The sequence below is a fragment of the Ahaetulla prasina genome, chromosome 5 (assembly GCF_028640845.1).
Source record: "Ahaetulla prasina isolate Xishuangbanna chromosome 5, ASM2864084v1, whole genome shotgun sequence".
NCBI classification, from domain to species: domain Eukaryota; kingdom Metazoa; phylum Chordata; class Lepidosauria; order Squamata; family Colubridae; genus Ahaetulla; species Ahaetulla prasina.
Window position 1 is genome coordinate 25,083,376 of NC_080543.1, and position 23,181 is coordinate 25,106,556.

Here is a 23,181-nt window from a genome sequence, read left to right on the forward strand (position 1 = left end):
AGCCTAATAGTTGAACTACCTATGGCAATGTGCTATAGTTTCTGAAGGTTCAGTTTTGAAAGAATTTGGCTAGAGTGTTAGAAAGATGAGGCCAAATCGGATCATACTGGGATAATTCTAAAAGCCATATTAACATATTGGATTCTAAAATTAATTCAAACTAAGCTTGTATAACTAGAGAGCCAAATAGCTATCTTTTTCTTTATGGTGGCCATTTGAAGACTCTTCACCAAATGATGTTCTAGCATTAAAATTCGCTATACAAATGTTGCCAAATCTGAACTTGCAATCATGTTGACACCAAGTCAAGATTGCCTTCTTGACTTAGGGAATTTCGGTTAATATAGCCTGCCTGATCAATTTCATTTCCTTTTAATGCACTTAATGGTAATTTGTATTGCAGTTTAACAATGCAAGTGGCAACATCTATTTAATTTAAACCCCTATTTCAGATAGAACAAATCTAATTTTGATTTAAATATTCCCACCTGCCCAAACAACAGACAAGTCCACTATACTCAAAGAAATCCAGACAAGGCAGTTTAGTATGCATTAATTTTGTGTCATTCATGGCAATTCATGTTATTTGTGTAATGATGCCTATGAACTCATCCTTGAATATAAAAAGCTAAAATGAAAAATGATACAATAGTTCCATATAAATATACAAGGCTGATTTCAATAAAGATATTTATTGGTAAGCAGATTACAGATGTACAGATATTTCATCAGCTTGAAGAATAATACAAAGAAACATAAAATTTAGAGTTTTTGAGCATTGCAATTTACTTAATGTAATGATTGCAGTGTCTTCTATGATGCATTTAAATACTTCTCCTAATTAAATGTCTTGAGCTTGTACTAATGTAACAATTTAGTGAGCTTTGTACTGATGAAATCTAATAGTTAATGAAACGTATATATGCCTGGCAATAAAATACATTAAATGTTATGGCAAGTTATTGATTTTGGAACAGAAGTCCTCAGTGACAATATTAATAAAAATTCATAACACAATCATGCTCAGTTAAAAAAGATAGAAGGTCCCATCAGCCACGTATGAAATCTTACAGGATTATGATCATTAATTCATTGAAAGTTAATCTTGTCAGGACAAGCTATAAAACGTCACAAGAGACTAGGTTGGTCTCCTAACTGCAGGAATTCCAAAGACTGAGCAGCCTTCTCAAGAAAGCTTTAGTAATGTAGTTATCACCCATACTTTTACAAAGAAGACAAGGATATGCTTCCTCAGTTGAACAATCTCCAGTGTAGGTTAAGACATATAGAAAACCCCAATGAATTCCCCATATTGTGTACATGCGATGAAGAAAGAGATGTACAGGTATTTCAGTTGTATTCTTGAGTTTATAGTTCACGGACTTGCCTAGAGTTCAGGGTTCATAGGGTTTATTTTTCTGAGTGTAATCTTTAAAGAGCTCTCACTGCCAGGCTTTCAGGTATACTGATCTTACAAAAAGGCAGTTTGTTAGTCAGCAACGCTAAAACCCAAGCCACCCAGTTCTCCACAAAAATTGTTTCAATCAAAATGTTGGGGCAATGATGAAATATTGCAAGGAAATCTTGCTTTGAAATCATTGCGTCTACTTTTGCAGCCAACTGGCAATATTCTATAATACCAAAAATCTTCCACATCTAATATAATACTTCAACAGTGGCACTCTGATCTAGCACATCCGCTATTTGACAAAGAATCTAAAGCATCCATGACATAAAAGGAAGGAATTGTTAAGGACACAACTCTAGTCTTAAGTAGTTAATGTCCCCTTCCAACTGGAAGAACTGCCAAGGGGAACAAATTACGGTCTACATTATCACATCTTCCAGTCCTTTGTCCCCATATTGGTATTATTGCCAATCTGCATAATACGTCAATACAGCACAAAGCCTATAATGTGAAACATAATCATCTGAATATAAGATTCATTCATATTAAAGCTAATATGAGCCGAGGTGGTGCAGTGATTAGAGTACAGTACTGCAGGCTACTTCTGCTGATCACCAGCTGCCAGCAGTTTGGCAGATCGAATCTCTCCAGGCTAAAAGTTGACTCAGCCTTCCATCCTTCCAAGGTGGGTAAAATGAGGACCCAGATTGTTGGGGGCAATATGCTGACTCTGTAAACCGCTTAAAGAGAGCTGGAAAGCACTATGAAGCGGTATATAAATCTAAGTGCTATTGCTAATATTGGAAATCTTATTTGGCTACAATCAGAATATGTACAAACTTGGATATCATGGTTTATCCTGCCTATAAATACACAAACAGAAGAGAATGTAGGCCAGAAAAAGCATTCCCCCCCCCCTTACCACCATTGCCAAAATAGTTAGATCCATGCAAAAAAGTAATCGATGCTTGGGCTAAATTAATCACAAGCAAGACTTTAAAAAGTTAGTTTTAAATAAATATTACTGTTCTGTTACATTGTAGCTTAAAAGTAATATGAACCAAGAACTGATACAGGTAGTCCTTGACTTAAGACTGGTCGCTTAGCAACTGTTCATAGTTATGATGGACAAACCCCACCCCAACCCCCCCAAAAAAGAAAGAGACTTACAACTTCTGACGACCATTCCCTCCCACTGTGGTCATGTGATTATATTTTGGGCACTCAGCAACCAGGCCATATTTAGAACCATTTGCAGGATCCCACAGTCATGTAACTGTGATTTATGGGCTTTCCGGGGACCAGCATTTACTTCCAGTTTCTGGCAAAATGTGCCCATTGCAAAAAAATGTGATGTTTTAATGATGACAACATTTATTTAATGACTGCCACAAAAAAAGTCATAAAATGAGGTAGATATGACTTATTATCTTAATTCTACGCTCAATTATGACTCAATTGCAAGTTAAAAGACTACCTCTACATAAAAATATTTTTCATTACGGAAGCCCAAGAGCAATGCGGTTTTTGAAGTTCAGCATCTTGTTTAAAATTGAGTTCGCTTTGCATCCCATTTGTTTCAGTGATGAAAATTGCAAACTACTCTCAACAAATACATTTCTATGCAGCCCTCCCATAAAATGCAAGCATCTCAAGCAAGGGTCTCAAAGGTGTTTTCCCCTCCACCCTTAAAAGGCAACTGGACTGGGTTGTTTTTTTTCCTTGAGGGAAAAGGAAAAAGCATTCCAGCTGCCTTTTGAAGGGGGGCGGGGGAAAGCATCTTTAAGACAACTATGACCTGGAGGACTGACAATCTCCCCAGATTCTCAGCCAAGGGGTTTAAGACTCTGGCTTTAAAATATCACTTAGAAACGTTTTCAGATAAAAATGTTCTAGCCTTAAATAATTGACCTAAGTGGTTCAACTGGCTTTTGCATGTGTAATGTTTGGCCATGGAAGGGAGGTGTCCTCTTGAATGCCAACTTGATGATGCCCGTTTCTGTGATTTAAAAGTGGTTCACGTCATCCGATTTAATATCCCTTTTCAGTTTGGCCAGGCGCACGAGGCATTCATCCCTCCACTGTCTCCTGGCATTTAGGTGCTCTGGATCACTTGGAGTTTTTTTAACCATGGCCTGAAACAAAGACAAAATAAGCTATACATTAAGATAAAGGTTCGCTTTAGGATAGCCTGACTTGGCACGACCTATGATTGTGCCCATTCAGTCTTCTTTCTTGGCAATGGTATGAAAATGATCTGCCACTGTCTACTTTTGGGTTGGTTGTTGTTGTTTTTTTGGACTTTCTAGTTTAGTCTGGATTTGGGGTAGTTTCCTGGGCAAGGATTGTTCAACATTCCTTGCCTGCTTAGCTTATAAGTCAGGCAAGGTCAGTTAGGTGCTGCCATCTAGCTGGGACTGTTTAAACAGGAAACCAATCATTCAGCCCAACAGCATCCCCACCCCCCTCCCCAGAACACTGTTTCTAAAACCTTGGCCAATAGAAGATATATGGACTTCAATTCCCATAATTCTTAGCTGGGGAATTCTGGGAGTTGATGTCCACATATTTTCAAGTGGCCGTTCTGTAGCAACTAAGCATACTTGGCTATTTTTACAAGGGAGGGATTATTTTGTCTTTTAGGGCAGGGGTCCCCAAAGCTAAAAACCCAGTACCAAGTCACGGCCTGTTGTGGAACTGGGCTGCACAAGCAACAAGCAAAGCTCACGAAGCTACATTTGTGCAAGCGGCAGGCATGTGCGTGAAACCATCCCCTCACCCAGAGCCATCTCTCCCCCTCCCGCCCCATAGTTTTATTTATGAAGAGACATCACATCTCCCTCACACTGGATCAGCAACACTTTATTGCTAGAAAAATGCCTTTATTTTCCAATCTGTATGCTTGTTATTATATGCATGAGTATCCTATGAGTTAATGATAATAAAAGTGTCTCCTATAATCCTTGCAGACTTCTAAAACATTTAAAATATCTTTTCCCAATGTTCTTACCCTATGTGTTACTGCAATGTTTGGAAAAACCTGCTACTGCCAAATATCCCGGGGCACATCACCCCAAATTCCAAACTAATGGGCCATTGGTTATAATGATTGACAGTTCCAGGAACTGTAGTCTGCCACATCAGGAGACCATCAGGTTGCGATGAAAACACTACTGTTTTTGAATAGATCTTCTCATTCACCTGATTTTTAAGAAGTTTCCCTGCTCACCATGTCACCAAACTATGCTCCACATTGTGAGGTTGTTAACAATAACACACCTGTCCCTTTCTAGCAGAGCTGTCCTATCTCTATTACATGGGAACCAGATACTTGAATGTTGGCACTGGATGAAAGCTTGAGAGATTATCCAGAACAAAATGGTGTAGGATTTTGCCATCTTTTTTGACAGTGAAATCCTAGAGAAATAAATATGATGTGATGATGGCCTATTTAATAAAAACCTCAAGCCAAGCAAAGGGAACTCACTTATTTGCTTTACTAAACCTCTGAAAAATAAAAGAGGATGGTGGCCCAATGACAATTACCTTGCTCAGTTCTTAACTTGGCCCTGAATCCACTGCCTTCTGAACCAAAAAAATAAGGCCGTCATACTGACTTTCAGATTATATTTTAATTATCTGACTACTTTTTCTCCTCATATATTTTATAAAACACATTGGATTAGAAGTTATTTTTATACGTGGATCTTTACAAAGCAAATTATAGAATGACATGCAGATGAATAATTCTCTATTTTACATAGTTTTAAAAGGTACTACAGTCCTTAAAAGCCAGGCCTTAGAGGTTAAATAAATACTGGGGACCCCAACATAAAAATGTCTCTACATTAAGGAATGGGGATCTGAACAGAAAATTGTCTTGCAGTGGAAAGAATGAAGTGGCTCTCAAAAAAGGAACAGTGAATTCATATTCATAACAGACAGTCCTTATGTTTGCTAAATATAGAAGATAATTCATTTCATTTAATAACAGTCACATGTGTGTTGAATGAATGATGTAATCAAAACATACAAAACCTGAGCATTTTATCCCACTTCAGACCATTATATACTGTATATAATTTCTATCTAAAACAAAATATCGTATTTTTGGGACGTGCAGAGTAGACTTTCGTTTTGTTTCTTAAAAGTCACACTATCGTATTTCCATTTTGCTCTTAACCTCCGTTTGACAATAGGAACAATGTAATGCATGCCACATATAAAGAAGCACATTCGGTTGTAAAGTTTGTATGTGTCAACCATACAGAAAATCATAAGACTATTAACAAATAACAAAATGATTAAAAGATTAAACTTTTGGTAACCCAAAATTGATAAATTCATAGAACACCCAGTATGCTAATGCAGCTGATACATTTTGCCAACTCAGCCTGAAATTCAGTTTGTATACATACCTCATTGATTTTCTGTTCTGTTTTCCCAGAAAAATCTGGTACTGGTCCAAAGGTTTTCAAGACACGGATAATACCTTCACGGTATCTATCGCAATAGTTCAGCATTCCTGAAAGAGAATTGGAAACTTTTTAATGTTTCCCAAACAAAGAAAGTCTACCACTGAATTTGAGAGGAATTATTGACTGTCTAGAATTCATTTTTTTTTCCTGTCTGGGGTTCCAAACAGCTGTCTGCTAATTCTTTTCAAAGAATGAAACTCCAAGAAAAACAATTCTATACCATCCTTTGAGAACTTCTTTGTTTCCAAGTAGGATTTTACATTTTACAAAAATCCTCTTTCTTGAGATTGATCCCAGCGATTCAAAAGTTCAGACTGTTTAATAGCACTCATAGTTTTAGCCAACATTATTTTGGATGGAAGAGAAGCAGCTGGGAGCTTATGAGCAGAACAAGCAAATACAACAGTCAATAGATATAAGGGAGTTTTGTCTGTGGGTTATTTGGGGAATTGCTTTTTTTCTTATTATTAATGAATTACTGTATATGCTTATTTAAAGACTACAGAGTTTGGAGCAATATCAGCTCCATCAAATAGACCAGAAAGGAAACACAATCAGGTGAGCTAATTCTACTTGTTGTAAAGCTATATTATAGAATCTTGCAAGTCTGAAAGGACAATTCTACCTTTTTCTCCTTTACTAAGAAATTAGGAGGATTTCTTTAGAGCATCTTACCCCACCCACCATCCCACTGCAGATGATGCTGTCTTTTATCTGACCATTCTCTAGGCAGCATCTTTGGGCCAGTCATCCAAGGTCATTCCCACATACCATTAAAATCAGGAACTTAAGCTGCAGGTAATTGATTGATCAAGTGAATACTTAGCCAACAGCTCAGTCCTAAGTAGTATTAAGAGAAAAAACATTTGGGAGCTTGCAATCAGTGAGCAAACAGGAGGGCAAACAGGAAGAGGGGATTAGGTGAATAGAAGGAAGAATTTACTAATCTCTCACTTTCAGAGACAAAACAAGATAAATTCAGAGTTTGGATGGAGAATCCAGAGTTCAAGGTTCTGAATATAAAGTGTCACAGATTTGTATACCAAGGTTAGTGCACTCCAAAACTCCAAGGGAGCCAACACAACTCCTGGCCTCTTGGCAACACACCTTAAGTACTCAAAGGCTAGTATTCATAGTTTACTATAGCACTTCTCCTTCTCTTTTTCCTCAACTACAATTTCTGTTCCTCCACTGCTTCTCTTTTTGAACCTATTTCTGGAAAATAGTAACTCTTATATTTGCCTTAGGCTGTTTTAGTTTCCCAAATGAACACAAGCCTTCTCACACCCAAACCAAACTCAACTGCCCCCTCTGCTCAACTTTTGTAACACATTTCTGGGCTGACTATAGAGAGGTCATAAAGCAGGGGTGTCAAAGTGGTGGCCCATGGGTGTGTCATGCACAAGCCACACACCCCTGGCTCCACAAAGGCAAAAAATGTCACAATATCACATGATGCGGTTGAGTTTGACACTTGTGTCTTAAAGGGACAGAGCACCACTAGCCTAGGTGCTGGCCATTTTGCAGGCAGCAATTATCCACCTTCTACTTCAAACAATTCTTTAAAAAGAATAGACAGTCACCAAGAATAACTACATGAAGATAGAAAGCTAGTAGGAGAAGGGAGTATTTTCTGGTTTATTACACACACACACACACATACATACATACACACACACACACACAGTATATATACACACACCCTTGGCTGGTCCCCCAACTGGTATCTGCTGGTTGGCAATATTTCCTGGATAGCAGGTCCATTCCCCTAAAATCAGAATGGCTGAACTGGCGATACTTAGGCAACCAGAGAGATAGCTGGATGAGACCCTTCAAGATATGATAACTTCATCCTACTCCCAAAGTGATAAAAAAATTATTCTTAAAATAAGAAATTTATTTTAAGGAGAATGGGGAAGGATGACATTGAGAATGAAACATGTGTTCCTAAATGAGGGAACCAGTCTGTGGATGATGAAATCTTCTCGTATTGAAAACGTACCTCCAGAAGATTGGGGGGGATTTTTATTGCAATTTGACTTTTACAAACAAAACATAAACATATAAGCTTGAGGATCACATGGTGACTTGTTTGCCTGCTCCAAAGGTTGTAGACATAATGAGCCATTCAAATCAGCTGCTAGACATGGTGTAAGCCAAAGCAGTTTAGATTTGTTAGGTGATTGGGAATGTTGGAGGACAAGCCAAGTTTGGGAAATGGGTTCCACTTGGAACCCAGCTGCTATGGCATAAAACCAAAATGTTGATTCTTGGGGAAGAGCCAAAACAAAGGTTGTGTAGCACCCAGTTCAAACACATTTAGTTGCAGTATTGCAGGAAACAAAGGACCAATACCGGAAGACGGTTAATGAAATGTTAGAACAGTTCCCATTTTTTAGCTGCTTCCAGGAAGTTTGAATTATTTCAAATGTTACTTGTGACTAGTGCACGTAGGCATATTTGTTATTTAATTTACAACAATATTTAGTCATGATCTTTGTGTAAGCGGTTGGCTGTAAAATCAGGGCTCTAAAGATGCCAAAGAGCAAGCTCTGCATAAATATGAGAAAATTCCTACTCTTAATCTCAAGAAATATGCCCAGAAGTCTGCAATCCTTGGCATATTTATTTACTAAAACTGATGGAAGTGTAGTAGATTTCATTCTGAGTAAACATGAATAGATTACAAACATCTATTGTTTGTATATTAACCCTAGGACTATACTATTTAAGGAGCTAATGTAAAAGGGGGAACCATCAATTGATATTCTATTTCAAAATATCTCTAAGAGAGCGGTCAGAAAATAATTTGATTTTCAATTATAATAATGCCTCTTTTTATATTCTGCAATTTTTGCAGAAGCGAAATGGAACACAAATAGTTCCCTGGTTTTTCTAAAGCATTAATAGCAGAAATAATTAAAATATTAGTTGCTTCCACTTACACACACAATGATTTTTAGTGAAAATTCCCCAACATACTCCAGCCGTTAAGAACTTTGCAAATGGCTATACTTAAATGACAAGCTTGAGAAGCCTTTTAAAGCTGTTACTTTTTATATTATAAAGATCATCCTTGTAACCTTTTTTTTTAAAAAAAACCAAACAGGTAGAAAAAAGTACTTTTGCTTAAAAAAAATTAAAACCTTAGGTTATGCATTTTTACTGATATGTATTTCCTGTTGACATGATCTGTAGTGATTAAAAAAAAGCAAATTCAGGTGAAGCTATTTAAGAATCAGGTTGTTAAAAGCCAAATAGCCTGTCCCAAAGTGTTTTTGGGAAGGCTGAAAACAAGCAAGTAATCCTATCACCTCTGTGGAACCTGAAAAGATTGTATCTACGCACAGGAGCTCCGTTGTTTCATGATTATACAGTAATAGGGTATCTGAGAAAATTGTTTTAGTAAAACTGCACTGCTGGTTTTTTGTTTTTTACTAAAAGTGTTTTAGTGCCACCCTGCCAAAATGTTAAAATGTCCAGTTCTAGGGCACAAAATCAGTACTCACCACTATTTGTATTAATTCAGTTGGGTGTCCTTAAACTACCTTTTCCTATGAAAAACAGTGTGGGTTTCCTTTGTCCTTCTTCTGTTTCTTTTCATTCTCGTATTTCTTTTCTCTTTCTGTTTGCAATGACTTGCTGTTGGCATTTGCTCTTTATCCCAAAGCTTCTGGCAAACAGTATTCTACTGTTGGATACAGAGTTCTCTTCTCAGGAATGAAAGCTGAAACTCTGCTCCTGTACCTATTTGAGGTAAGTCTCACAGGTATCTGTGGGATTTATTCCCATCTAAAGTAGGACCCTCATCAACGGTTCACATCAGGCCTTCTCAATCTCGGCCATTTTCAGATGGATGGACTTCAACTCCCAGAATCCCGCCCCCAACCAGCATGCATCTTAAAGTTGCTGAAACTGGGAAGCACAGACTAATAGCGTCTTCTATGGTTATTTAAACATCCTTGAGTGGACAGAACTCACCAATGGCTGAGAGATACTAGAGCAGGGGTCTCCAACCTTGGCAGCTTTAAGCCTGGAGGACTTGAACTCCCAGAATTCTGGGAGTTGAAGTCCACCAGGCTTAAAGTTGCCAAGGTTGGAGACCCCTCTACTAGAGGATTCTTCACAACTTTGTTGTGTGTGTTGTGTGTCCAATCACACTTGGCCAATAAAGAATTGTGTTCTGTTCTGTTCTGTTCTAGTAAAGACATGGTGCATACACAAACACAGAGAGAAAATGACAGCTTTAAGAAATGTTCTTGGATGGAGTATCGGAGTGCACACATTCTAATGCTTAATTTTTTTATTAGATTAAATTCAAGTAAATATTCTGTACAAAAAGAGATTGGGGACGCTCTAGGTCAGGGGTGCCAAACTCAAGGCCCACGGGCTGGATATGGCCCACCCGGTGCTTAGAACTCACCCATGGGAACAACGAAGGAGCGGCCCTCGGTGTCTCTGCCAGCGAAAACAGAGCTCGGGGGGGGGGCACTTCCAACATGGCCACGTCCCCCGTCCCCCGTAGGTCAAACACAACCCTGATACAGCCCTCAATGAAATCAAGTTTGACACCCCTGCTCTAGGTGAAGAGACCTGAGGCTTTTGAATAGGGATACAATATTATTTGTCTGCAAATGATTAGGCAAACAAATTTAATACATGCATATTAAAAGCTATAGAACTAAAATATAGCTAAAATACAGTCACTAAGTTTAAGTCATGGAAAAATGTTTTAAATTAATAACCTTGAAAAGATGGAGGTTCTCTGAACTAGAAAGGCAGATACTCCCAAATCACATGATAGTGAGCAATTGTCATAATTTTTAGCTAATGGAAAAATTATATTCATGCCAGGAGAATAATACTATGTTTAAACATGGTGTAACTAATACATATTTTCATGAAATAGCTCAATAACCAACACAATGATTGAGCCTAATATTTCTGTTGCAAAGTGAGACAATTGTTAAGTGAACTTTGCCCTCTTTTACAACCTTTCCTGCCCCAGTTGTTAAATGAATCACTGCAGTTTTCAACTTAGCAACACGGCTGTTAAGGGAATCTGGCTTCCGTACTGATTTTGCTTGTCAGAAAAGGGGATCACATGATCCCAGGACACTGCAACTGTCATAAATATGAATCAATTGCCAAGAATCCAAATTTGGATCACCTGACAATGGGGATGCTGCAATGGTTGTAAGTGTGAAAAACAGCCATAAGTCACTTTTTCAGTGCCATTATAACTTTGGTCACTAAATGAACTGTTGTAAATCAAGGACTACCCGTATGTATGTTATATCATGGGTGCCAAACTCACAGTCCGCAGGCCGGATGCGTCACACACTGGCCATGCCCACGCCCGGTTTAGCGAAGGGGGAAAAAGCTGTGATACATCACGTAACGACGATGTGACGTGAGTTTGACACCCCTGGTATATATGTATATGTATATGTGTGTATACACACATACCCACATACAGAGCGAGAGAGAAAGAGAATGAGAATATTCTTGATGTAATCATGACTTTGGGGAGTGGACAAAATGACTGCAGACTGTTCATGGAAATGCTATGATTTATGCACGCATCGGGTGTCATAATGCCAGTAAATAATCCCAACATTTGCATGATATTATCGCACATATGTCATTGTTTTGATGTCATCAGGATCATAACAGAAATTGTTCATCGAGACCTTACAAACCTTCGGCGTTTAGATGCATTGTTTCCAGAGGTCCCATAAATGCATACCGCATTCCCAAACCATCAGACATCACAAGGTCTAGGTCATCTGGTGATATTACGCCATCCTGCATACAAAAAAAAAAATTATGAATGTTAAAGAATGGTAGAATTCAAATTTACTCTATAAACCCTTTATGGATAGGAAATACTGGAAAACAAAAGGGTAAACTTAATTTAACAAAAGTTTAATTTAATTTAATTAATTTAAATTAATTAAATTAAATTAAATTAATTATTATTAAAATTAAATTAAAGTTTTAATTTAAAACTTAATTTAACAAAAGAACAAAAGTTGTTGATGTGTCAATCAATCCGCATGGAGAGGAAGGTCCCAAGATATCAATGTTTATTTAAAAAATATTTAAAAAAAGAATTCAGAACTGTGGAGTTTTTGTTGCTAATTTAGATGTAGCAAACTTATCTGAAGAATTCTGAAGAGCGCCTTACTTGTTTAGCTGCCAATGGGAAAACCATACAAAATTATACCTCTGATTTTGAATGATTTGTGCCTGATGAGTGAAGGGATCAATGCAGGGGTGAAATGCTACAGGTTTGGACCGGTTCACCCGAACCGGAAGTAATAAAAGCTACCGCTTTGGGCGAACTGGTATTTCCAACGATCAGCTGTGCCGTGCGATTTATATTCGCATATATTATATGCTTTCTAGAGAATCTGAATCACGCAGCACAGCTGTTCCCTCCCTCCGCTGTTCTACTTACCTTAGAAAAGGCTTCTTAAGCCTTCTTTTTCAGCACTGGGTGGTAGTGCCTGCGGTATGCATGTGTGCAAAGCGTGCATTTGGTGCACACCGTGCATGCATGCAGGCAGCGAACCAGTAGCAAAGCAAACCAGTAGCAGACCTGGTTCAATGATCACCTCTGGATCAATGACATAATCTAAAAAGGTTATTAATGAGCTGAGTTCAACTTGAAGGAGACTTTATTTTTGGCAGGACAGTCAGAGTGCTTCTCTCAAAATGACTTAATAATCATAAATTATGCAGCCTTCCTGAACATGGTATAAAATTGCTTTCTAAATGATACAAGTCCTGGACATAATTAAAAACACAGGTCCTTTACAGGTAGCCCTCAACTTACAACAGTTTGCTTAGTGACCGTTTGAAGTTACTGTGGCACTAAAAAAAGTGACTTGTGACCGTTTTTCACACTTAAAACCACTGCAGCATCCCCATGGTCATGTGATCTATATTTGGATGCTTGGCAATTGACTCATATTTATGACAGTTGCAGTGTCCCAAGGTCACATTTTGCGACCTTCTGACAAAGTCAATGGGGAAGCGGATTCACTTAACAACCATGTTATTAACAACTGCAATGATTCACTTAACAAGTGTGGCAAGAAAGGACGTAAAATGAGGCAAAACTCACTTAACAACGAAAAAGTCGGGCTCAATTGTGGTCATAAGTTGAATACAATAGCTTGTATTCATATTCTATGGTGTTGTGAGATCTTGCTCTTTTGGTCAGAAGGACAAAAGCAGCCTTGAGTTCAAGAGCCACAGTGGCGCAGTGGTTAGAATGCAGTACTGCAGGCTGCTTCTGCTGACTGCCGGCTGACTGCAATTTGGCAGGTTGGCTCAAGGTTGACTCAGCCTTCCAGCCTTCCAGCCTTCCAAGGTGGGTAAAATGAGGACCCAAATTGTTGGGGGCAATATGCTGACTCAGTAAACCACTTAGAGAGGGCTGTAAAGCACTGTAAAGCGGTATATAAGTCTAAGTGCTATTGATATTCTTTGTGGTCATGAGTGTGAGGTTATGATGCAAAAAGGGGGGCTTGCACCATAATGCTACAATGTTGTCTGCCTGCTACTACCCCTTAAAAAAAAGGATGCAATCTCACTGATATTTTGCAGGGTGACTTTTCATCACATAAAATACCAGTTTCCACAACAGTATGATTTTGGAGGATTTTATTAACCTTTTCAACTGGGGTGTGGGATGTGCATTATGCAGAGGTGGAAATGGACAAACATGATAATTAAATACAGAACATGCAACTGCCATATGCGTTATTTGCACATTGGTTGCCTCATGAAAGCAATCCACATGGCCTAAACATGCCCAGATGCTTAGGTTTATTAAAAGGCAACTCCCAGTTTCCAACGAAGGCATGCCATGAGCTGCTGTTTGAAACTCAGTTAACATCCAGAGGATAAATTTCCTAGCAAACCAGCAACACCCAAAAAGCAAGATAGGACAAGTCTCCCTGTTCAGATTCATCTGCCTCTTTCTTGAAAGCTCTTCCCAACAATATACTTTTAAATGTATTGTTTTTACAATAATCTCAGTTTAGAATATATGTTCTAAGAAACAAATATTTTTTTATGTCTTCTGATCGAAGACCAGATTATACAGTGAAATCGCATTAAACAGAAAAGGTAAAATTAAAAATAATCAAAAGGAAGCACATCATACATACATCAATGTAAACAGTAACATAAGACTTGTAGTCCGCATTTTTCATAGTCCTAAACATTCCAGGAACTTGATCACAGATTCATTCCAGAAACAATGGCATAAATAACCAATCATACCAATCCTTTTGTTAAAATCTTTTCATTAAAATAGGATTTAAGTAGCAAAATGTATGGTAAGATGTACTTAGTAATAAAGGGCCTGTGTTGGCACAGTGGTTAGAATGCAGTATTGCAGGCTAACTCTGCCCACTGCCAGCAGTTTAATCCTGACCGAGTCAAGGTTGACTCAGCCTTCCATCCTTCTGAAGTTGGTAAAATGAGGACCCAGATTGTTGGGGACAATATGCTGACATTTGTAAACCTCTCAGAGAGTGCTGTAAAGCACTGTAAAGCGGTATATAAGTCTAACTGCTGTTGCTAATAGTGGAGGAATTCTACTATATTCTTTCTACTGGCAGTGTTCCCCACAACACATTTTTTATGAATGGAAAAACCCAGTTGATATAGTGCATCAGTTGAATACCTCTATTATGTCTTTGCAATAGTGATGGATTCATTGCTGAACTTCCAGCACTAGTCAGCATTGCCTATGGTGAAGTTAAGGTTTAGAAATAATTGGACAACCACAGTCTTATCTAATATGAATCAGAGAGTTAAGTGATAAACTTACAGAACCAACCTGATTATTTCAAAACACCCAGAGGAAATGCATAAGCTATATACAACCTTTGCCCTTTATTTAAACTGTTTATACAGTTGTTTTTTCAAAATATGAAAAAATATAAAGGAAGGAGGTCAATTGTATATGCTGAGGCTAAATTATAAATCTAGAAATGCCATAAATCTAGAGGTGCCAAAGATGCCAGATAGAAACATTAGAGGAGTGTCTTAGAGCAGTGGTCACCAACTGGTGGTCCATGGACCACTGGTGGCCTGTGAGAAAATTTTGGTGGTCCATAGAACAATGATTTGCATTTTTTATGTTGTGTTAAATCGGGTCCTCAAACTATGCCCCCTGGGCCGGATACATGCAGTGAACGTTTGTGTTGCTGCACAGTGTCTCCCCCTTTGGGGTTTTTTGTGCGGGTTGGAGGGGGGCAGAAATCCCGACTTGGTGTGGGGCTTTGGGCAAAAGCTGGAGGGAAGTGCCGCTGGTGGTGAAGAGCCAGAGGACCTTGTTCCAGTGGGTCAGCATGATGGCCTGGAACGGGCTGACCATCTCAGCCCACTGAGCCTCCAGGTGCCTGTACCTGGCCTTGCATTCCTGCAGGTCTTTCCTCTGCTTGGAAAGTCTATGCTTGTAGTCCTCAGTGAGGTGATTCTGCTGAACCTCCTTCTCGGTCAGATCCAATTTGAACTGAATCAGCTGATTTGCCAACTCTTTCTCATGGTGGCTGCTTAGCTCCAGCAACTGCTTTCTGTTGGGGCCCTAAGGAGCCTGAGCGGGCAGGCAAGGAGTGGTGAGTAGAGGCTGGCAAGGTGCCCCTTGATGTGAGTGACATTGAGTTGGCCACACCCACCCAATCACATGACCATCTTGCCATGACCACCCAGCCATTCATTAGGCAGATGATATTAATGGTCCGCTGGATTTAAAATTATGAATTTAGTGGTCCCTGGGATCCGAAAGGTTGGTGATCCCTGCCTTAGAGGAGTTCTTTAAAGCACCTTGCTTGCCTTTCCACTCCTGAAAATCTGTGGCATTAACATGTAACATACCTCATCCATACCCACAAAAGTTTATTTCTGTAAAATAACAGAGAAATTATTCCAACATTCTACTGTAATAATAATAAAAATGAGGGTCTAAGTGCCTTACATCTTTGTTTATTTCCCATTGGTCAAGAACAAGGAAAACAAGAGAGTTTATAATAAACATTTAAGATAGACTCCATTTAAGACAGTTAAAAGAATTGACACAAATCAGAAGATTTCCATGCTAGTAATTTATAACCTCATCTCGATATAAAATATGTTGTGTATTCACAATTCAGGAGCCACTAGTCATGCTTAATATTTTTGAGGCCCATAGGACACAGGAGTAACTTGTGGACCCAACTAAGAACAGAAATACACACACACACACACACACACACACACACACACACACACACACACACACACTAATCTGCTGTAATTCCTGCTATTGTTTTCTCATGAACTTTATGTAATGATAATTGCAGGAAATATAAGTATATTAGGAACAGATATGAAACAGGATTACAACTGGCACACATTCTTCAGGTAAACACATGTTCTTACAAGCTATTAGGATTGCCTCTTAAGAAATTTTCAATGTTCTGGGTTTATACTGTTGAAAGACTAAATCCAAAAGAAATTTTAGAATTCACATATTTCAAAATTGTTGTGAATATTACGATTCCTTCCATCATTCTTAACAACTGGTAATGGTATGCATGTGTAACTGTTTTCTTTAATGAAGTTTAACTCTGCAAAGGGAATCAAATTCAGAACTGATGTCTATAAAATGCCATATAGAATGTTGCTATGGGTTTATACTTGTACACTATAAAGAAAAGAACCTTATTATATCTTCTTTGGAAAAGCCCACATCCCAAAATGATTCTGGACTATCAACATAAAGACTTCATAGAGTCCTGAACCAAAGGTATGACATATGCTGGCTCACATTTATTTTATGTTACAGTGGCACTCCCCTTTGTTAGAAGAAACTCAAAACTCTTCCACAAGTTTAGCAATTGAGAGCAATTGAGAGTGGAGCAAGCGGCCAGTTTTAAGTTTTTGGGTGTTAATTATAAAAGAGGGCCTGACCTGGGATGCTCACACTGCAGCACTGGTCAAAAGGGCCCAGCAGAGATTATACTACCTGAGACTTCTCAGGAAACAACAACTGAATGAAAAACTGCTGGTGACCTTCTACTGCTGCACCATAGAGAATATTTTAACTTACTGCACCTGTGTCTGGTTTGCCAATTGCACAGTAGCAGATAGGACAGAACTCCAGAGGGTTAACATCATTGCCTAGAGGATCGTTGGTTGCCCTCTTCCCTCCTTGGAAGAGCTTTATAGCTCCCGCTACCTTAAGAAAGTTCAAAACATTCTTAAATATCCATCTCATCTGGGGCACCCTTTTTTTTTTTAACTATTACCATCTTGCAGACGGTACAGGACAATAAAAACAAGGACAAATTGGCTGAAAAACAGCTTCTATCTCAGGACAGTAACTATATTGAACTATATTGAATTCTACTGTATAGTGTAGTATTAATGCAGTATCGGGGTTTTCAATTCAATTGTACAGAATGTGAAGGATGTGTGTTTTTGTTTTATTTTTATAGTTTTCTTATGTATGATGTACACTGAAGATAGCATTTAATTTCATTGTACGAGGTGCAATGACAATAAAGTAAACTATTGAAACTACTCAGATCTGAAAATGTTCCAAAATCAAGAAACAGGTCTTCTGGTAAGAAAGAACCCATTGGGGTTCACTCATGAGCAATCATTTCTGAACAGTATAACTATTATCACAATCTGGTTATAAGTACTCAGTTCTGCATGGCCATGCTTTAGATGGTTCTTCACCAATTTCTGACCTTAATTTGATTGCAAATTTAAGTGGTAAGGCTAAAATTCTGCTTTCTGTTTTCTACTCTTCTGAGAGTATTTGATGTTCTACAGTCCTAATCTTATTAGCATGCTGGACATTTGAAAGTCAACTTTACTTGAAACAGGCCAAGCCCAGAGTGGAAAGTTACCAATATAATTAAGCCAATCCTTTGAGACATGACACTTATTAAAAGAATTTCTTCAGAACTGCAATTTAAGAAAACAAGGCAAGAAATTGGAACATACAGATAGCATATTTATAAACAAGTATCAAATAAGAGTACTCAAGCAACATGGAATAAAATTAACTCCTGCATAAGTATTTGAAAATGCCCTTTGAAATTCACATAAAATAAGAAATTTCAATTGTGTAACAATTTAACAGATTAAGAATTTTGGATTTTTTTCTAATGTTTTCATTTTCATGTTTAAAACATATTTGTTTCTTTCCATGTTTTAGCTTTAGCATATTAACTACCGAATCAAACTTCTTGTCATTATGTCAACAGAAAATGAGTATGAAAAAAATCTTAAAGCTGCTATATTATAAAATGAATATTACTTTGACTTGTTAGTCATGTCATCTACTTTAATTTTATTATACTTAATGCAGGATTATATTGTGTTTATTAAAGATGGAGTTGAAATATGAACTTCTCTACTACATGATGAACCAAATCCAGGTATTAACTGAATTTATGTTTAATGAGTGTTTATTTTTGCCACCAGTTCTCTCTTGATCAATTCTTCCATCCATTCCACAAACTTAGTTATACAGGAAAAGTAATTTGTTCCAGATTAGCAAAGAATAAATACATATTGCCCCAAGCTGTGGGTCTAGTCTCTCCAACACTTCTGACAAAGCTCAAAGGCAGCATATAGAAAACTATTAAAATATATAATGCAGTCCTATCTGTCTATTAATCAATCTTATTTATCAATCACTAGATCAACGAAACTCCTGTTAGATGTCTTACTGAGTTCCATAAGACTTACTTCTAACTGCAATGTTATACTTAGCTTGTAGTAAGTTCCACATACTTTTGAGTAACTATGTATAAGGTTGTAATATAAGACTAGGTCTGTATATCATACTAAGCCGTGATGTGGTTTTATTTAATAGTGATTTAGTATAATCTATGGACCCAGTCATTCTTTGTAAACTATTATTGATGGCTTAGTGCTTTGCATACAATGCCAGTTGTGTTCAACAAATCTAGTTAAACAAACCCAAACTCAATGCAATATGTATGCCAAATTTTAAGTCATATATTGTAGACTGAAGAAGTCTGAAGGAGAATAGAGATCATACATACCCCAACAAGTCTCCATGTTTCACTAATAAGAGCATACTGAAGTCGGTTCAGAACAAATCCATCTATCTCTCTTGTTAATTTAACTGGTGATTGTCCTATATTCTTCATCAAAGCATAGGTTTTCTCCATTGTAGAAGGATCTGTTTCCGGATGAGGAACTAATTCAACAAGCGGCACATAATATGGTGGATTTACCTTGACATCACCATTTAAAGAGAAAGAGAGAAAGGATGTTAATAGATCTATTATTTAATCAGGCAACCTTACAGTAATTTTAAAGCCAAAGGAGCACAAGGTCAACATGATCTGATCATAACAAAATCATCTTGTCCTCATCAGAATCTGGCTCCCCGAAGCCTAGTTATCTTAAGATGAACATAAAGGACAACGAAGCAGACTACAGAGTAGATATCCATGATGCATTCTGACAATTATTTTAACAAACTTTAATCAAATGTTGTTAAACTTTCCTCATTACAATGTTGCTGCTCTATATATTTATTATAACTCAATTGTGTGCCATTCTTTGATCTCCAGGGCAGTCTGTAAAACTGTTGTCACCACAGATTTAATATGAGGCCTCACTTTTTGTAAGCTTGCATTTCAGAATGACATCCTCTTAAAAATTTCACATGCCACAGGCAAAAATTTCATGAAAGACATATACATCTTTTTCCTTTGACTTTCCATTTAGGCTTTTAAAAAACCATATCTTCAAAATGCCTTGAGATACTTACAGGATGTGCAACTATACACTGCTTCACATGCTTCAGTCCAGTGAATAATTTTGTAGGCAACAGAGTCGAGGTTGAACTAGCTAGGACAGTATCATTATTGACTATTAGATCTAACTGAGAAAAAATCTTCTTTTTCAGTTCTACATTCTCAGGTACACACTCCTAGAACACAAAATAGGTATATTAAAATATATAATGGGAGCCTTTGACAAATATTTCAATACAATTAGATGCTTCTGGAACCCAAGCTATGCAGTACTTAGATATGTTTATTAGTTTGTCCTGTAATTTATTTCACTAGGATTGTTGACAAATCGTAATACATCCTGTTACTTTTGAAACAAAAACCTTTGCTTTTCTCCCAATTGCTGGATCGTTCTGCAAAGGAAAGATTACTTTCAAATTACTTCTGTAACAAAGTCACAGGGTTGGAGAGCGGTGAGGATACTTGTACGCACAAATAAATGAGTGGCATTGAGTAGTGTTTTTATGACATTCTCCACCTGAAACCCAAAGCCATTTTTTTAAAAAGATCTAGCGATAATCACTCAGGGGAAGCTGAATACCCTCACTATTACCCTCAGTAACTCAAGCCTGCAAAAATTATGCAAAGTCACTGAACAGGAGCATTTGCAAAGAATGTCTTTGTTGGAGAGACAACTGTATTCAATTTGTTGGATACCGAATGGAATAAAAATCATTGTCCTCAGGGATGGATTTGGGTTCTTTTGTGAGACTGGCTCCCTGAAGAACTAAATTAAGTTCTAATCTGCTGTTAATCATGGGTTGCATAATGCATTAAAAGCTACAAAACTGTAGAACCTATTCACAAATGGAAAAAGCACAGTTTTAACAGCTGGGTCCTCACAAGGGTAAGCCTGAGTGCTTTTTAAAAGACTCTAATATAGGCTTGCCCATTTCTCCCCCCCCCCACAAGTTTTTTATTTTGTTATTTTTTATAAAAATGTCAAATCAATGCGTAAGCAGTGTGGCACTTGGGCACCATACATTCCAATGCAAATAAAACTGATCAAATGAAACATTATTCTAACATTCAATCGACTTATGTAATTCCCATAACAATACACATCTATATTAGGTTACATTCTATCATTATTCAATTATTCCACCTATTTCTCATTATTGCTTTCATTTTATCAAATGAAAATATGCTGCATTAATATTCCCATTATTTCTAACACTTATTCTAGTTTTTAATCATATCACCCTATATTAAAAAGTTTTTTCTTTCTTTCCTGCCTAACTTCTCATCATGTCACCTGCCTACAAAAAGAGAGAAAGAAAAAAGAATAGAGAGAGAGAGAGAGAGAGAGGAACGGAAAGACAATTCAAAACAGCAACCGAGAAAAGGAATCATCCATCTATCATCTTTTGCCTGTTTATACTTTAATTGCTATGCTTTAAAAGAAAGAGGGGGGAAAGGAAAAGCAAGTCAAAACAACAATAAAAAAAGGGAAAAAAAGGAAATCATCTACCCTTCATCTCTTGCCCACTTTGACATTTCAATTGCTATGCTTTTTTTTTTGCCTTCCCCATTCCTCTCTTAAGTCTCCATCTATATCTATTTCTTGGATGTCCGATCTAGTATTTCTCCCACCTCTACCCTCTTCCACTGCCTCTTTTCTAAAGTTTAGGCTTGCCCGTATCTATACTACAAGGATTACATTTCTCATTGTACAGAAACCCTTAATTTCAGAGATCTAACTGACTTCTAAAATGTCAGCAAGGACCCTGTAACACACCTTTCATTTTTAACAGAATCTTGCTAAGAATCTTTACTATTCCTAGTAACATCCCTAATTAGGACATATTGATTCTTGTAACAATGGTACCTCACTGCTGAAATTATTGCCTTTCACTTCTGTATTAAAACTCTATACACAGCCACTTTACTATAAAAAAGTATGCAATTTAGAACAAATCATATATCAAAGCCATAAGGATACCATGACTCTTAAAACCACAATGAAAGCTGCATGGCTCCGAGTTACTTTTCATACGTGCACCCACCCAGATGGATCTAATCCAGGGGTCTACAAACTTGGCTCTTTTAAGACTTGTGGACTTCAACTCCCAGAGTTGAACTGGGAGTTGAAGTCCACAAGTCTTAAAAGAGCCAAGTTTGCAGATCCCTGGTCTAACCTAAATGGATTGGTTTGTTTTGGTCTTTACAAATATGTTTTGTGATGTACCTATCAAAATAATTTTACCGGTTGTAGTTTTTAGATATATACTGGATCTCATCTGAGTAAGTTGTTCAAAATGTCTTATTAAAAGGAAAAGGTTTTAACCAATTTTAACCAAAAATTAAAATTTCTTTTAGGTACACTTAACCCCATTCCAAACTGGGTCAAAAGCAATGCAAAGGGTAAGAGAATAGAAAATTATTGATTATTGATTGGAAACATGTTTCTTCTTAATATTTTCTGTGTAACAGTTGTCACTGCTTGATATCCACTAAGTATTCCAACTTGATTTCAAATAAAATCTATATGGTGGATATCCACATAATTAAAAAATAATTAAATATTATGCAAAATTGTTACATTAAATTACAACAAGCTCTTTTAACAGAAAGTATGGGAAGAGATTTACATCTGATAAATTGGCTTAGAACTCTTTTATAGCATTCCCTTTTAGTCTATTTCAGCCATTAACCAAGAACTGAATGTAAAAATAATCTACAGATAAAACAATTGTTTGGAATGAATTAAACTAGGGAATAATTAAATCACTTATCTCAGTTGAATATTTTGGAGGAAATTGGATAAATATATAATATACTCTAGTCATAATAATTAAGTTTTTTTTTTTAAAAATGCATTGTCCCCCAGACAATAAACATGAAACATGATTACACTTGAAATTTAATCTTTGTTGTTAGTGGTGATGGTCATAATTGCCAAATTTATTTTGGTAAAACTACAGAAAAATTAAAGTTTAGTAGCAAAACTTTGGCCAGTGTGACATACTAGGAACTGTATTCCTAAAACTGTTTGAGGCTAGGATGAGAAATATATTTTATGATTAAATGATATTTTAAAAATACTGTTATATACCTTTCCTCTCCATAAATATAGTATCTGCTAAATGAAAATTACAGTTCCAATGGATAATATTTTTTTTTAGACAACTAGAATGCATTTGGAAAAAGTATCTTCAAATTTTTTGGGAGTCATGAGTTTTGAAGAACCCTGATTTTATAAAGAAAATACATTGGCCAAATGTAATGAAGCCAACAGCACCTGTTGAATCATCAATATTTCCTTAAAAAAAACAAGACATACGTTATAAAAACATATACAAGCTACAAGAGTATTACTGTGCTGAAGTACACTGCTTTTTGGCCTGTGACATTATTTTTCATCCATCTGAAGTCATAAGTCAATTTTATCTTATTCAAACTGGCTGGTGATTTTGTGGATTATTTCATCCTTTGTCTACCGAGT

At 37.1% G+C, this 23,181-nt stretch overlaps 1 protein-coding gene across 2 annotated transcripts in view; it reads right to left on the reverse strand.

The window, feature by feature from the left end:
• Positions 1–673: 673 nt before the first annotated feature.
• Positions 674–23,181, reverse strand: part of CRYL1 (crystallin lambda 1) — a 47,715-nt gene continuing 25,207 nt past the window's right edge. For both annotated transcript variants that reach the window (XM_058185342.1, XM_058185343.1), the window contains 5 exons: positions 19,712–19,873; positions 18,975–19,169; positions 11,589–11,694; positions 5,827–5,933; positions 674–3,543 (listed from right to left, as the gene is read on the reverse strand). In XM_058185342.1, the coding sequence (XP_058041325.1) occupies positions 3,415–3,543; positions 5,827–5,933; positions 11,589–11,694; positions 18,975–19,169; positions 19,712–19,873 (699 nt within the window). In that variant the 3' untranslated portion in view covers positions 674–3,414. The remainder of the gene's footprint in view (positions 3,544–5,826; positions 5,934–11,588; positions 11,695–18,974; positions 19,170–19,711; positions 19,874–23,181) is intronic.